Source organism: Pleurodeles waltl, chromosome 2_1 (assembly GCF_031143425.1).
Source record: "Pleurodeles waltl isolate 20211129_DDA chromosome 2_1, aPleWal1.hap1.20221129, whole genome shotgun sequence".
Lineage (NCBI taxonomy): Eukaryota > Metazoa > Chordata > Amphibia > Caudata > Salamandridae > Pleurodeles > Pleurodeles waltl.
The window spans coordinates 730,920,610-730,938,717 of NC_090438.1; the positions used below are offsets into that span (position 1 = coordinate 730,920,610).

At 45.5% G+C, this 18,108-nt stretch overlaps 1 protein-coding gene across 3 annotated transcripts in view; it reads right to left on the bottom strand.

Moving 5' to 3' along the window:
- LY86 (lymphocyte antigen 86) overlaps positions 1-18,108 on the bottom strand; it is a 430,545-nt gene that overhangs the window by 188,070 nt on the left and 224,367 nt on the right. For all 3 annotated transcript variants that reach the window (XM_069217351.1, XM_069217345.1, XM_069217336.1), the window contains exon 3: positions 11,278-11,406. In XM_069217351.1, the coding sequence (XP_069073452.1) occupies positions 11,278-11,406 (129 nt within the window). The remainder of the gene's footprint in view (positions 1-11,277; positions 11,407-18,108) is intronic.

Genomic DNA, 18,108 nt, shown 5'->3' on the forward strand with positions numbered 1-18,108 from the left:
TACCTACACATGCCTCACATAAGAAACACTAAGGGCCTCATTATGACCTCAGTGGTCTTTTTCAAAGACCGCTGAGGAACCGCCGTGCTGAAGACTGCCAGTGCAGGCGGTTTGCCGTGCAGCGTATTATGACTGCTGGCAGCCCTCCGTCCTTTTTTAGACAGAGAGCCGCCAGCAGCCATACTAGCGGGCGGCGGGGAAGTGGAGGTTTGCTCCACCTCCACTGCCCCGTCATCAGAACCCCGTCCACTGAAACACGTTCCATGATTCGGTGTAGCGGTGTTCTGGTGACAATGAGCTGGCGGCAGAACAGCCCCCATGGATCCCGTCCCCTCCCAGAGGATCAACGGACAAGGTAAGTTGATCGTCCGTTAGGAGAGGGGGGTGGGGGGGTGTTGTGTGTTGTGTGCGTGCATGGGGGTGTGCGTGTGAGTATGTAGAGGAGGGGTGTGAGTTCGTGTATGCATGCAGGGGTGTGTGTTGTGTGTATGGGAAATGTGTGCGGGTCGGTCTGTGTGTATGTCTGTTGTATGTGTGTGGGTATGTGTTGTTGCAGTGTATGTGTGCATGTTGGGGGTAGGGGTGGGGTGTGTGTCTGTGCATGTTGGGGTTAGGGGTGGGGAGGGGGGTCCTGCCACCTTTGAGGGGTGGGACGGGGTGGTGGGAGGACTCAGGGGTGGGGGAGACCCCTATCAGTGCCAGGAAAGGAATTCACTGGCACTGATAGTGCCTACCGCCATGGATTTTGGGGCGGTTCCAAACCACCCGAAATCCATGGTGGTATGCAGGGTCGTGATACCGCCAGTGGTCAGGTGACGGCCGTCAGGCTGGAGACCGAAGTCTCCAGCCCAGCGGTCATCACCGCCCTGGCGGTCGGAGTGGAGAAGTAGCGGATGACCATGGCAGTAACCGCCATGGTCAAAATTCCATTTTATTTCCGCTGGCCTGTTGGCAGTATTACCGCCACTTCTCCCCCGTCCGCCATGGTTGTAATGAGGGCCTAACTGTCTGGTAGAAAATAATTAAGGCAGAATAAGACCAGAATAAAAAGCTGGTGATTTTTTTTTTTTCTTTTAAAGGCTTTTCTAGTAACTAATTAGACACATTTAGTGGAAAAATAAAAAAGAATTACCTCTCATTATGATAAGTAAGGCATTATGTACTATGGAGTAGAAGTTGCAGTGCTAAATTATTGGAGGCATGCTAGCCACCGCTTCAAGTACATTGCTACTGTCTCCAGCTCGAGTAGCTGTAGCTGACATCTTTAATTCCCATGGTCCTGCTCTTTCCACGTGCCTATCACTTAATTTGTTTCTACCCTGACTCCAAAGAGGCAGATGAGTAAATAAGATATATCACACATGTTATGTATAAATTAAATGCGGATATATTTTATCCTGTCTGCCGTAAGTAGATGGGGGGAACGTTGAACTGCACTACAGGGAAAGGAATTGGCTATATAGATTGTATTTGGCATGTTTGTCACAGAGGATCCCCTACGCCAAACTTGAAATCAAATTGGCCACTTAGTAGTCCCACTTTACTCACTGGTCCCACCCACCATCAAAAATATTTTCCAACAAATTGATTCACTGGGCAGTAAGGAAAGTAAAGAAACTTGACATACTCTACTGCAGAGTAAGGTAGTTGGATTGGGCAGGTCGGTAGAGCTTTTGCTATAGAAGAATATAGGGGCATCACTGATCTCTCTTTAGAAGAAGAGCTCCCTTCTTTATTCATCCAATCAATTACTTAATTGTCCTTTCATTCTTCCCCTATATACTTCTATGGCCACCATGATTTTAACTTTACTTTCTCTCATCCAGTCGTTCGCCCAAATTTACAATCCTTTATCCATCCATTCAGTACCCACTATCTACCCTTTCTTTCAATTATCCTTTCAGCCATCCATCCATTTACCCAATACTCACCCACACATTGTTTTCCATCCACCCACACATCCTTCCCTTTCACTCTCTTCACCCCTTTCTTTTAAGCTTCCGTTCTGTCACGTTTCCTTTAGGCCATCATTTTTAGCGTACATTATGGCCCTCATTATGACCCTGGTGTGAGTGATAAAGTGGCGGTAATACCGCCAAAAGGCTGGCGGTAACTCCCGCCAAATTATGACCCTGGTGGTGATAACTCCCATAAACAGCCAATATGACCACACCAACCGCCAGGGCGGAAACAACACTCACCACGGCGGTAGCCGCCAACAGCCAGGTAGAAGACAAAGTACCACCCACCATATTAAGACACCTCAAACCGCCACCTTTTCCGGGGCGGTACCAACGCCATCAAAAGACTGGCGGAAACACATCACTGAAGAGAAAGGACTCACCATCGGAGACACAGGGAAGAACAACACCGCCATGGAACCCGAACTGCAGGTTTTCCCGATGATATTCTACGTTATGCTCCACCTGGAACACCAACGCTGACGAAGACGACGACGGTGAGTACAGCCGCCTAGCACATAAGGGAGGGAGAAAGGAAAATGAGAGTGACACACACACCATACACACAACCAGCTGCACATGAAAAACAATTTGCACCCGATACACAGCAGAATAATGCAAGGACAACAGGAGTGCACCAAAGTGATTGTATTCAAATCAACAGCTAAAATATTAACTATTTGTCAATGAAACAGATATGTACACATGTACACAAAGGGACACTGCCCAGTCCAATGTTCAAAGGGCCCACATGGCCACAGGGCACAGTCTAAGGCCCAACTCAAATCCTGACTCATCTGGCCAGAACTCTGCAGGGCCATCAGTTTGCAAGTGGACAGGCACCTCAGTCGGATGCCAGAACAAGCCCACTGGTTCTGGATGAGGGTCCATGCCCATTGCTCTGTCCTGAGGAGTGCAAGGCCACAGTCTCTCAGGTGAGTGACATGCCCACTGGTTCTGGATTGGGCAACATGCCCATTGCTATGTCCTTGGGAGTGCAAGGCCACAGTCTCACAGGTGGGTGACTTGCCCACAGGTTTTGGATGGGGTAACATGCCCATTGCTCTGTCATGGAGAGTGCAAGGCCACAGTCTCTCAGGTGGGTAACTTTCCCACTCGTTCTGGATGGAGCAACATGCCCATTGCTCTGTCCTGGAGAGTGCAAGGCCAGAGTCTCTCAGGTGGGCGACTTGCCCACTGGTTCTGGATGGGGCCCCTCATACAGCAGCCCCTGGAGGGTGGCCTACATGGCATCCACTGGTAGTGATGGCTGCAGTGTAGTGATGGATGGAGGTGCTTCCTGGGCAGCATCTGCGTTGGTGATGACTGCAGTGTGGTGGTGGATGGAGGTGCCTCCTGGGCAGCCTCTGCAGTTGGTGATGGCTGCAGTGTGGTGGTGGATGGAGGTGCCTCCTGGACAGCCTCTGCAGTTGGTGATGGCTGTAGTGTGGTGGTGGATGGAGGTGCCTACTCGGCAGCCTCTGCAGGTGATGATGGCTGCACTTCCTTAGCTGGGAGAGGGGAGGGGGCCCAGTGGCCACTGGTAGTGGTGGAGGAGTCACCCTGACAGCCTCAGCTGGAGTAGAGGGTTTTGTCTCCTCCATTACATGGGATGTGGATTCCTTACCCTTCCTGGCAGGGGTGGATGGCTTATTCCCCTTCTTGAATGGAGGTGCAAGCTCCTTCCCCTTTTTGGATGGTAGTGCTAATAAATTGAGGGGAAAGTGCAATGGAATGGGGTGATGATGGAGGAAAGTCCAGGTTATTGTTCCAGTCTGTTTGTAGCACAGGTGCAGTGTCCAAGGGGCCATTGGAAGGTGAGCAACGGTAGTTCAAAATGGACAAGGTGACTGAGTGGGACACAAGGGGGACAATCAAGAGAGTCTAATTTCCTGGCGGGGTCTTGGCAAGTGTCTCTGGCTTCTGTCTGGGTCTCAGGAAACATTTGCGGAGTGGTTCACTTTCTGCAGGGGGAGGGGTGCTGGTGGCCTGTGGGTCCTGTGGCGGGGCCTCCTGCCCACTAACTTCAGCGGAAGTGGAGGGCTGGTCAATGGACTGGCTAGTGGTAGGGGCCCGCTGGTGTGCTGTTACCTCCCTCATGATGTTGGCCATGTCTGCCAGCACCCTTGCTATGGAGATCAGGGTGGTCCTCCCTGAACCCATGATACTGTCCTTCCTGCAGCCACCTGTTTTCCTGCACGTTTTCAAGGATCTGGCCCATTGTGTTGTGGGAATGTTGTTAGGCTCCCAGGATCTCAGAGAGTGCCTCCTGGAGAGTCGGGTCCCAGTCCTGTCCTCCCCCTGGCGCACAGCAGTCCTCCCAGTGTCCCTGTTGGCCTGTGCCTCTGTCCCCTGAACTGTGTACCCACTGCCACTGACCCCAGGTCCCTGATTGTCTTGGGGGCAAGGTGTGGCCTGGGGTCCCTGTACAGATGGGTACACTGCTGATTGATGTGTCCTGGTGACAGAGGTGAGGGTACTCTGGGTGGGTGCTGTGGTGCTGGATACCGAAGGGGGAGGCTCTGGGATGGTCTCTGAGTGGGCTTGGGTGACGGGCTGTCCAGTGGTCCCTGATGGTCTAGGTAGGTCATCCAGATCCAGAAGTCCAGAGTTACTGTCATCACTGAGGGCATCTTCTGTTGGGGGACTGGATAGTCGTGGCATCTCCTCTCCGCTGACATTGGCTGGGGTACCTGTGGGTATGTAAGCGATGTATTGTGCTTCATGTGTGTGACATATTGTACATCTCTGGCTTCCTCTCTATCGTTGGTATTGCCCTGCCACGTTTTGCTTGTGCATGGTGATGTATTGTGGCATTGTTAGTTTCCCTATGCTGTGCATGTTTTAGTGATGGGTGTCCAAGCAGGGCTGGGAGAGCTCTCCATGAATTGGTACAGCATGCAGGGCTTGGCATTGCGGTTAGTCATATGTGCAGGTGCAGTATGTGGGATGGGGTAGAGTGATGGGAGTGAGGGTGAGGCTGTGAGATGCAGCTATGGGGGATGATAAGTGGTAAATGTTGACTTACAGGTATCCAGTCCTCCGGCTACTCCAGTGAGTCCCTAAGGATGCAGTAGTGCCAAGACTTGCTCCTCCCATGCTGTGAGCTGTGGGGGACGATGTGGGGGTCCACTGCCAGTCCTCTGTATTGCGAGCTGGTGCCTTGCTGCTATGGAACGTACCTTCCCCTGTAGATTGTTCCACCTCTTGATGATGTTGTCGCTTGTTTTTGGCTGCTGTCCCAAGGCATTCACCCTGTCCATGATTCTCTGCCATAGCTCCATCTTCCTGGCAATGGATATCTGCTTTACCTGTGCTCCAAATAGCTGTGGCTCTACCCTGACAATTTCCTCCACTATGACTCTTAACTCCTCATCAGTAAAACGGGGGTGCCTTTGTGGGGACATGGGTGTTGTGTTGGTGAGAGTCTGTTGAGTAATGTGGTGGGGTATGTGATGTGGGGTGTGTGAGGGATGTATGGGAGTAAGTGGTGTATTCTAGTTGTCACAGTGGTCTTGGTGTCAGTCTGGTGGCAATAATCTGTATTCGTAAAGGCTTGTGGGTGATATGGGTGTGTGTTTTGTAGTGCTGTGGGTGTGTGAGTGTGGTGTGTGTATGAGTGTCAGGTGTGTATTTTTCGTATCTAGGCCAATGTAGTGTTGTTTTGTATGTGGGTGTCCATTCAGAGCGTGGCGGTATGTACCGCCAATGGTTTACCGCCATTGAATGTCTGCCGTGGTGATTAGTGGGTCATAATGTGATGGGCATTGTTTTGTTGGCGTAACAGTATAGGTGTTGGGACCGCCACTTTTGCACTGACCTTTGGGTTGGCGGATTTGTGTATGTGGCTGTATTTTGTCGGATTTGCGTGTGTGTCTCATAATATGGCGAACGGATATTTGCCACTGTGGCGGTATGTTGATGCCCGTCACCGTGGTGGTAGGCGGCATTTACTGCCAATGTCATAATGAGGCCTATGTGTGTTTTTACTAAGTTGCAGATAGAGGAGGCGATAAATAACCCAACCACCATTGTAGCTGTATTGTGGGTGATTCATGAATCCGATCACGACAACACTCTTGTAATTAGTGATTAATAGTGACTGTCAATAAGCATTCAATGTGACTTACCTTAGCCTGTCCCTGCCACTGCGTCTCCCCCTGCTCAAGCTGCTCCTGCAGCAGTGGAATTTGAGCCAGATCCACTGATTGGTGTGGCTATAAAAAACAATATACAGTTTTTAGATGCCAGGTACACCTCCCGTTTTTAATGTCTTTAATCAAACAAATGCAGTTGCAATACATTGTTACAGTTCGGTTAGCACTGCAGTATCTTCTGTCAAAAATATCATTCTGGGCATTTTGTTGGAATGTTAGAAAAGCCAGGTAGTCAAGCTAACCAAAAGCTTTGCGTATTAGAAGGGGAGAGCTATAGCCTATGATTGACGATTACTCAGAATCATTGAAGAGCAATGGAATACAAAATGGTCAATGAAAGACAGAAACAAAATAATGCATGGATAACAGGAGTTAAACAGAACTTGGAAAGGGAAGTTGGAAAAAAGGGACAGTATAAAAACATAAACAAGGTAAAATTAAAAGTAGTATAAAAGTGGGGAGAGGTCAAAGTTAGCAAAAAAATAATAATAATATTAAATAATATGACTTACTGGGATGTGCAGAGCCATCAGCATCGGCTCTGGTGTTTGGCGCCTCCCCCACTCCTACTGGACCCACCGGTGCAGTGTCCCTATTCTTGCCCTTGGGTGCTGATGTAAGAAATAAAGAAGATCAAAAAATTACATTAGTGCTACTGTTAATCTCCACAAAATGATTATATAACAAGCAAATGCAATAACATTGTACTTAAATCAGATCGCTTAGGTTACTAGTATGATCAATAATCGTTGAGTTGGCTATACTCCTCAAACCCCTATTCAAAATTTCCTTAACAAAACCTCCATTTGAAACTAATGCATTGCAATGAATAATCTTTCATTCTATTCTCATTGCTCAAGCCCCATGATGGACCAACTCAGTCTCCCTTTTTTGCAATGCATGTATACTTGCATCATCATGAAATCGCTTGAGACTGTACAAGCTACATAAAGTCACAGAGAATGCTAACTCACTGGTCAGTAATTCACTACGGAGACAGGAGGACAGAGGAGTCTGAGGTGCAATGACTTCTTAAATAACCAGCCAAAGTGAGTGCCTACGAGTACAATGATGTAGCGCTGAGCACCTGCCTAGCTCCAAATGGATCACAAAATAAATAATATTCTTAACGTAAACTAAATGTAACTTCCTCTGAGTGGAAGCCTCATGCTAGTCGGAAAAAAATGTTTGCACTGTAGAACACAAACACAATAAAAATATAATACGAAGCCCCAGAATCTCAATATCTAGCAGGTCGAACAGGTCCTGCTCGTGGTCAGTTACATCTGCGCAGCAGTGCATCAGCTGCCGGGAGGAGCGATGGACCTGGGTGATGGCCCTGACAAACTGGCGCACCCTAGCACAATGCTGCAGACACTCCATCAGTGGGTAACCACTCCCAGGCCTGCCACTTGCTGCCAGCATAGAGGGGAGGTGGTTCTGCACATAAAAAAACAGTGCTGCCACCTCCTCCTCACGAAACGTCGGCCGAGGCTGCACCCCTTGATAGCGCTGCCACCCACAAAGTAGGCAGTTGCTGTTCCCCTGCTATGCCATGGTGCTGGGTGGAGTAAGACGAAGAAGAGATGAAAAGAAATAGGAGGAAAAGGAAGGAAGGAAGAAATAACGGAAAAATAAACAAAAGTACAAAAAGTAAAAAAAAAAAAATGAAAACAACATGAAAATAATATAACACAAAAAGACACACTAACACAATAAATAAAAAATAGGGGTAGATTAAGTGTAAGGGTGGAGGATTGCAAAGATTGAGGTCGGATGATAAAACAGGCCCAGCACCATAAACAAAGTGCAAAACAAGATGGCCATGCCCATGTGAACTGCGTGGTGCCATTCGCGCACAATTTTGAACGCGAGTACGTACTTCACGTTTGATGTCAAATGAAATGGGAACAGGGCCAATGGAGAACTCCGCCGGCTAACGGAATCTGTGTAGCACAACAGTGTTTTTTCCACTCTGCGGAGTTCCACATTGCATGACTCTGCTGACTCCACCAAAGCTTAAAGGGCCCCCAACTTCAGTCATCTCCAAAGTCAGAAACAGAATTTCCAAGATTCCACGTTACAATTTCTTTAGGAATACGTTTATAAATTCTAAAAAACAACATAATAGGTAAGCATTAATTATGCCATTTCACAATTCTAGCCATCTTTTATTAAGGATCCTCCGCAAACATTGGTATATTTTGCACTTAGATACATCACTGAGTAACATTGTCCCTAATAAACCCAGTATTACTTACAGCAGCGGCAAAACATTATGTAACATTCTATGTCCTAGTTTTTTAACTCAGAGTAAGGCACTAACCACATTTGGTTGGCTGCCTTCTCAACGTAAACGTTTTTCAAGTGTGGGTGCTGTAATATGTTCCCTTTTGCCTAGGACAAAATAAAATGCTTTCAATATAATACTTCTGTTAAGTATAAAATCAATTCTCTCATTAACTGTAACACTACATTTGTAGTCTACTGTATTGTGTGTATCTGTAATCGTGTTTTTATCAGAAGCATCATAAAGCCATTTAAGGAAAAAATTCAATAACGTATATGTGCCATCAGAAACAATAATGGGGACTATCAATTGTCAACACATTTCAAGAAAGCACATCAGATGTGTGAACTTTCACAACTTAAGTTTCATGCGATTGGAGTGGCTTCTGAACACCCAACAGGAGGAGATAGAGAACGGTCACTTTGCAAACTGGATACTAAATTTGATAACCAAACTTAGAGCGGTGGACAATGGACTTAATCAGGATCGAGAACTGCATGTTTTCCTAGATGATTAACTAACACTAACATTGTAATCTTGTATTATGGCTAAAAGCGTCCATGCATTGTTGTGTTATCTGGAGAGACTTTTGTTTAGTCCTGGAATTTCCTAATGTTCAATGTGATATAGGTGAGCCCAATACGGATTTACACTTCCATGCTTTGTCTATCTATTCATATGTAGGATATGTATGATTATAAGTCTTAGACCTTCATATTTACTTTAGATTGCTTGTAATATGTTATTTTTTCTGAATTATAATGTCTTCAACTTCTCTGCCTGCATGCCTACTAACATTGGTTTGGAAATATGTCTGGGTTACCATACCACTCTGACTTTTTATGTCTGCACGTGTCTTACTCTACAACTATGGAGCAATTACAATAACAATAACACTAACTTTCTTGATTGACTTCCGCACATTTATGTCACCTTTGTTTCTTGTAGCATTTGGTAAGGGGTTTCCCTGCTCAACCTGTCAATTTAACTCAGCATTTCTATTTGTGGTTACATACATTCTTTTGGTCCTCGAATTATTTGTCTAATGTATTATATACTATAGACTTTGACTTTCAGTACAACTTGGTTATCTGTCTGATATTTATCCCCTCGACCTCTCATGTTTTACAGCTGTATTCAGATTTTTACAAATTGATATGATAATTTCCTTTTGCCACACACCCCCTTTTGGGCGACCACCAGAAGGTACAAGGAATCAATATTCTTTCCTCTTTTTTCTTTAATTAAGGTGTTAATATACAATTGTGGTACTTATTATTTCTACTGTACATTTTGTCTCCCTTGTATCGCTTCCGATACCTAGTGCGTTTGGGACTTTAATATTAGCCTCTGTTATGGCTGTCCCGGTTTTCTGCGCTTTTGTTCAAATAGTTCAAGGGGCACCTTCTTCCTGTTTTACACGTTTTTTTTTACTAGTCTTATTTCCCTTTTTTGTTGAACACATTTTTCTAGCATTTGGGATATTGACACAGGTTAGACTTTTGCCGCAGGACTCACTTGCTGATACCACTGTGAAGTTCCTGATCTTTTAGCTTGTTTCCCCACTCCAAGACGGTACGCCTTCCCTCGCTTTACATGTCCTTTTTCTATTTTTTTGCTGAACATGCATTTATAGCGTTCAGGATGATGGCACAGGTTAGACTTTTGCCTCAGGACTCACTTGTTGACACTACTGGTAAGTGTGTGACTTTTTAGTTTGATTCTCTACTTGCCAATCTTCTTTTTACTTGGTTCTACAATTACTGTTAATTTACCCGCTGACCACCTATTTTGTAAAGACCTACTTTACCATTACTCAGGTATGCTTACATTTTATTGGGTTTACATTTTTTTTCTTGATTTACACAGGTTTAGTTTTGTGGTTTAACTGTGATTCACGCTTTCCCCCCTTTTTTCATAGTACTCTTTAGCTTGTTTCAATTGCTCCACTGAGGGCTCCCCATTGGTTTAAATACAACTTGGAGTACGATTCACCTTGTGTCATTAGCATTACATTATACTCTTCATGGTGCTTTTACTCGCCTCAATACAGATATCTTTCCTCTCCAGTATTTTTCTTAAGGCGTGTGTATTGGCGTTGGTTGCTTTTGATCTCTCAACTATAATTCTTTGAACCTCACAAGATGATTTGATGTTTGGATGCCCATTTGTTCCTGATGGGGCCATGTGACACAGTCTGTTCTCCTAAGCACTTCCATGTGTGTTTCCCAGGGGTATTCATTTGCACTTCTTGTTAGCTTATGACTTTTGTCTAATAACAAAGATTCTTGCAGTGACTGTTTCTTACGCAGTTGAATGATATTGTGATGATTTCCCTTTTCCTGGTAGTAATGGGCTGAAAAAAAAAACATAACACCACTCTCCTAAATAAGGGATGGAGTGTAAAGTCTTCCCTCCATTGTCCCTATTCCGCCGGGCAATCAGAGGAAGTTTTACGTCAATGGAGCCAACAGGGGCACCATCAACGTAACACTCAAGGTCCACGCATCTCTGAATGAGACTGGCAGAAATAGGGTTTGGCGGACAGGGTGCACTGTTACCCTTGTACCCTGTACCCTGTCTGCAAAACCCTAAATCAGGCCCCTAGGCAATAACCAGATGGCTAACATGGATTACAAGCGAAAACGCTACTATTTTGTGAAACTGTCTCTAAGAAGAGCATGAAAAAAATCAGCATTGCCAAATGTATTTAGAAATGATTATTCAGGTTAAATCCTGCTTGCTTTTCCAGACACATTTATTTAAATTCTTCAATCATACATTTGAACCATATGCCTATTCATGTTTCATTGGATGCTGATAATGTTAAAATGCATTACTTCAGAAGGATATACAATTTACACTTTACCTCCTTTCTTTGCTCCACAGAAAGTGAACTTTGGGTGGTCCAGTTCGCAGAGTGTCAAAATTGTGGAAAACACATTTAGTTTCCTGATAAATCCATTTATGTGGAGGAAGAGCGCATTGATGTCACGCCCTAGATATGGGAATAAAGACAAATATATTCAGGTGAATGCAACAAAATGTCTAGCCAACGGGTCATTCTGAAACAAACTGCTAGCCTACAAAACAGTTTTGCGTTTCGCTGGGATTTTCAGGGTGAGCCACAACAAGACTTTTTCCTGTAATTTTAATATGGTTTGAGAACAAGTACAGTGCACCTTGTAAAACATGGCTTTCAGTCTTTAAGAATGAAAAGGCTTGTTTACAGAGCAAACACTTGCCCTCTGTTGGCAATGGGGTTTCAGGTTGGCTGGGGTATGCACGTAAGCCAGGTAAAACCCACCACTCTAATCGGGGCAAGTACGTTACACACCAAAAATAACCTGTGCTCACCCCCTGGTAGCTTGGCACAGAGTAGTCAGGCTTATCCCCAGAGGTCATGTGTAAAGCGTTTGTGCAACACACTCACACCAATGACACGATAAATACACCACAGAAGAGACTCCACACAGGATTATATAAAAATATGCGTCTATATTGTAAATATATCAAAAGACCAAAAATAAAAATGACATAGATCGTGATTACTATGTTTTTTATGCAAATCCTCATATACTACTAATTTGTCTGATAATGCAAAACACAGCGACCTGTGTCATACCATCATGGCATAAAGTAATATAACCCTTCCTATCCTAACACTGTATTAGGTAAACATAACTACAGCATCAGGGTATGATACCACAATAGGGAAACATGTACATGACCACGTGTCACCACAAACATTACAACATTATTTAGATAGTACCTGTGGCCCCAATCATAATAAGGCCAGAACGCAATACATTATAAGCACTGTGCATAATGTACAGATCCTGAAGTAATTCACATCATCCTGACAATGTAACATCCCAAAATGTCATACCGAGTATCAGAGTATGAAATTCCACAGGTTATGAAACAAAAATATGAACCATAAAATTGTGCCGACCACATAGTCACTTAGTACACCCATCCCTGAATCAGGTAAGAATCATCAGCATTATATATCAGGGAATATTTAGAGAATGGGGGCAGGTTCAGGGAAGACATCCCCATTATTGCCTCACAGGTACATCATCTGGGGGGACACCTTTGCCCCTATTAGGTTCTTTGTGGTATTGCGGGTGAAGTCCCAGTGAAAGAAATTGTGTCTGCCCTTTGCAACTATGTTTGTTTTGAATTGCCACTGATGGCATTTGAGGAACCCCTGATCCCAATGGGATTGCTCATGGTGTGGGTGCCTTCTTTCCTGCTGAGGATATGCAATGGTTTCTGGAGAGGAGGCCCTATTCTTGGAGGCAGGAGGAAAACATCAGTAGTATCCAGGAAAGGAGAAAGGTACTCGCTTCCTCCACTCAGAGGCAGGAAGAGAACATCAGTAGTGTCCAGGAAAGGAGAAAGGCATTGGCTTCCTCCAGGCCCTTTGTCGGGCGTCAAGTGAGAGGTGAGTGTGCTTCTTCCTTGACACAATCATAACCCCTTCTCTGTCAGCTCCTGGCAGCCACACGCCGCCCCTGGGGATCTGAGCCCAGGTGACCTTGTCACAGCCTCCCTGTGTTAAGTCCCACTCCCTGTGAATAAGAGGGAGGCAGTGCTGACGCCGTTGGCCCACCGGACACGCCGGTATGCGTCTTGCCGAAGGCAGTGCGTCCGGTCTGAGCATGCTGTGGTAAACCAGCAAACTTAAGTGAATCTGGAAGGCAAGTGGTGAGTTTTGTCTGGAGCTCTCCACTTGTGTTGCGGGCAACAATAAGGAGAGCATAAGGTGGTATAAAAGGAGCACTCAAGCCCAGCTCCTAACTCAGTTCACACTATCAGGGGATAAAGTGCTCTCCTTGTGCTGCGACTGACGAGGCAGTCAAGAGGCCAAGAGCTGCGCTCCTCATGTGTCAACCAGAAAGACACAGGGCAGGCCACCAAGCCATGGAACACTTGGAGGGGGCATGGACAAGACGCAGTTACAAAGTGCTTCCCAGGCGCTAGGTTAAGTGAGCTAAAGATCAGCGCTCTCTATGAGTTGGGAACCTTGGGAGGCACTCATGGGGGCACAACAGGGACAGGCAGGCCAGCTCAGCAAGATGGGTGGTGGTTCCTCCTGGTAGTCCTGGGTAGTGTTTGGGTCCTCTAAAGTCAGGGAGCAGCTGGTAGCAGGGAAATAAGTAGAAAAGAAATCCAGTGAGTCCTTTATGCCACCCAGCAGACAGCAGGCAGCAGCAGAAAAGCAGTCCAGATGAGTCCTTTTGGAGTCATAATATAATTAGGCCGATCTGCTCCCAGGGGGCGCAGAAATCACTAGACACCAGGGAATTTGTATTGTTATTATACTTACGCACAAGGAGAGTGGCCCCTTGGGCAAGGGCCACTCCCAAGGGGGGGAGGGGCAAATGATTTTAGGCCATTTCTGTCCTCCCCTGGAGGCAGAAAACCCCTACACACCAGGGATACTTTTTTTTGTTTATTTTTTTTATATGTGGGGAGCGACCCGGATGGCCAAATTATTTTTAGGCCATTTGTGCCCCCCCCGGGGGCAAAGCAGGCTAATATAATTAGACAGAAACCACTAGATACCAGGGATTTTTTTTTTTCATACTTATGCATAAGGGGGGCGGCCCCTTGGGCAAGGGCCGTGCCTGGGGGGAGGGGGCAAAATATTTGTTGGCCTTTTCTGCCCCCCAGGAGGCAGATAGGCCTGATATAATTAGGCTGATGTTCCCCCGGGGTGGCAGAAACCTCTAGACACCAGGGATATATTTTTTTTTTATTTACTTTATGTTTTTATGTATGGGGAGTGACCCCTTAGGCAAGGGTCGCTCCCCTGGGGTGCAAAATGTACTTAGGCCATTTCTGCCCCATCAGCCTATTTTTGTTAGGCCAATCTGCCCCCAAGGGTGGCAGAAACCACTAGACACGAAGGATTGGTGTGTGTCTATGTGTGTGATTTGTTTGGGAGGGCAGCCCTTTGGGCAATGGTTGCTCCCCATGGGGGCACATTACTGTTGGCCAAATCTGCCCCCCTTGGGGGCAGATTGGCCTATTTTTGGAAGGCCCATCTGCCCCCAAGGGGCAGAAGGCCCACCAGAGACCAGGAACGATTATTTATTTCAAAATAAAAGGGTGGGGGTATGGCCATACCCGCACCCCCAAATAAATGGGGCCAAAGTTGTTCTGCCCCCCAATGGGCAGATTGGGCAATTACCCCCAATCCACACCCCGGGGGGCAGGAAGTCAACTAGATGCTAGGGAATTTAAATAAAAACAAAAAATAGTGGGGTGGTGGCTACCAACCAGTATGGGCCTGGTTATGCCCCAGCCCCAACTGAAGGGGGTAACAGTCTTTCAGCTCTCCCCCCGCACACTAAAATATATTATCCAACGGCAAGCAAGAGGACATTTGATTATTTTGGGTTTTGGTTTTACATTTGGGCCATGAGAGCCTGGTAACTCTCAAAGTTGGCCCACTTGGAATGGTGAGGGCTTCACTTTTTGGACTTTGGGACACTGCCATGTAAAAAAATCCACAAGACCTGGACATATCTGAAAACGAAACATCTGGTTGATTCCAGTGTGGTGTGCTTCACATGCACCCCAGACCATTTTCTTACCCACAATGCCCTGCAAACCTACAACTTTGCTGGAAATCACACATTGTTGTGCTGGAACCTTCCGGAATCTGCAGGAATCCACAAAATTCCTACCACCCAACATTATCTCATCTATACCAATAAAAATTCTACTGCACTTGTCAGCCGAAAAATGTTTTTTTCAAACTGCCCTTTTGGACCCACTTTGGTACTCCCTCAATTTTGACATGCTTTGGTTCTTCCCTGTCACAGGCACTTGACCCACCTATACAAGTGAGGTGTCATATTTACTGGGAGACTGAGGGGAACGTTGGGTGGTAGACAAATTGTCCTGGTGCAGTGACCCCACTGAGAAATGTGGGAAAAATTTGCTTTTTTAGTTAAATTCGAGGTTTGAAGTCACACCTCCCTGGACTCCCTCAGGTGTCTAGTTTTCAGAAATGTTTGGTTTTGGTAGGTTTCCCTAGATGGCTGCTGAGCCCAGGACCAAAAACGCAGATGCCCCCGCAAAAAAGGTAGTTTTGTATTTGATAATTGTGATGTGTCCCAATAGTGTTTTGGGGCATTTTCTGCCGCGAACACTAGGCCTACCCACACAAGTGAGGTACCATTCTTATCGGGAAACTTGGGGGAATGCTGGGTAGAAGGAAATTTGTGGCTCCTCTCAGATTCCAAAACTTTCTGTCACCGAAATGAGAAGAAAAAGTGTTTTTTTGGGCAAAATTCTTAGGTTTGCAAAGGATTCTGGGTAACAGAACCTGGTGAGAGCCCCACAAGTCACCCCATCCTAGATTGCCCTATGTGTCTAGTTTTAAAAAATGTGAAGGTTTTGTAGGTTTCCCTAGGTGCCGGCTGAGCTAGAGGCCAAAATCTACAGCAAGGCACTTTGTAAAAAAACACGTCAGATTTCAATGTAAAATTGTGATGTGTCCATGTTGCGTTTCCTGTCGCGAGAATTAGGCCTACCCACGCAAGTGAGATACCATTTTTATCTGGAGACCTGGGGGAACACAGAATAGCAAAACAAGTGTTATTGCCCCTTGTGTTTCTCTACATTTTATCCTTCCAAATGTAAGACAGTGTGCAAAAAAGACATCTATTTGAGAAATGCCCTGAAACTCACACGCTAGTATGGGCACCCCGGAATTCAGAGTTGTGGAAATAACCACTGCTTCTCAACACCTTTTCTTGGGCCCATTTTGGAAATACAAAGGTTTTCTTGATACCTATTTTTCACTCTATATTTCAGCAAATGAATTGCTGTATACCCGGTAAAAAATGAAAAACCATTGCAAGGTGCAGCTCATTTATTGGCTCTGGGTACCTAGGATTCTTGATGAACCCACAAGCCATATATATCCCCGCAACCAGAAGAGTCCAGCAGATGTTGCTTTCAAAAATCTGACATCCCAGGCAAAAGTTACAGGGTAAAACGTGGAGAAAAATGGCAGTTTTTTTCACCGCAATTTCAATATTTTTTCATTTTAGATGCTATTTTCTGTATGAAACCCTTGTAGCATCTACACAAATTACCCCTTGCTGAATTCAGAATTTTGTCTACTTTTCAGAAATGTTTAGCTTTCCGGGATCCAGCATTGTTTCATACCAAGTTCTGTCAGTAAGTGGAAGAAGACTGAAAGCACAAAAAATAGTAAAAATGGGGTATGTCCAAGTAAAATGCCAAAATTGTGTTGAAAAATTGGGTTATCTGATTCAAGTCTGCCTGTTCCTGAAAGCTGGGAAGATGGTGATTTTAGCACCACAAACCCTTTGTTGGTGACATTTTCAGGGGAAAAAAACACAAACCTTCTTCTGCAGCCCTTTTTTACCTTTTTTGATGAAAAAATAAACCTTTTGCTGTATTTTGGCTAATTCTTGGTCTCCTTCAGGGGAACCCACAAACTCTGGGTACCTCTAGAATCCCTGGGATGTTGGAAAAAAAGAACGCAAATTTGGCATGGGTAGCTTATGTGGGCAAAAAAGTTATGAGGGCCTAAGCACGGACTGCCCCAAATAGCCAAAAAAAGGCCTGGCATCAGTGGGGGAAAAGGCCTGGCAGCGAAGGGGTTAAAGCAGCCCTGGCTCCAGACGTCAGCCCTTTGTGTGAGGGAAGGACACAGCCTATTGACATGTAAGGTGTGAACAATCCTCCCTCTAACCAGCCTAGGATGATTATCAGTATGCAGATGGACACAGATTCCTCTTCAGTCACCCACAGTCCCCCCGTGTTGTGGCTCTCTGGAAAGTATGCACCAAGTGTGGCTGTCACTCTGCCCTAGACGAGGATTGAAGTCAGGCTATAAAACACTGGAGTTATAAGCACAGACAAATGCCAACTTTCTAAAAGTGGCATTTCTAAAATAGTAATGTAAAATCCAACTGCACCAGTAAGCAGAATTTCTCACTACCATTCCAAACATACTAAAACATGTCTAGGCTACTCCTTTCAGATCAGAAATGACCACTTAACAGTACAGAAGATCATTCCCAATGATACACTCAGAATCTTTGTACAAAGACCACAGAGCAACCACCAACACTCAGACAATTCCTCTGCTCAGTAGGGCAGGAAGGATCTTTTTAGCAGGTGGGCAGAAAACCACAACTACCCACCAAGGTTCAATATAGATACACCCTCCGAATACAATATCCGTTCACAAAACAGTATCCCCGGACCTATTCAATAGTCACAATTCTGACCATTCATTACAATGTGATTCTCTTTCTCATATAGAAAAATATGATTTATTTTTTAGTGACCCTTGCCTACTCTAGTAGTGGCATGCTTCATCATTGGGTCCACCTTAGCTCCTAAAGGCCAAGGTGGGCTCATCTGAGTGAATGCTAACCTATGACAGGAAGAGCCCTCATAGTAGTGGAAAAGGAAATAGACCTATTGTCACTACTAGGGCATGTAAAACATATAAGTGGTTGTACGACGGAATGCCGACTGACAAAACAACGGGTGCCTAAACAATGAGGTCGGAACACCGACCTCGTTGTTACTACTAATGCCTTTACCACGAATGCCTTAACAACGATATTTCGTTGTAAAGGCATTCCTGGTAAAGTAATTAGTAACAGGCACCCATTGATCCTGCATGCCTCACCCC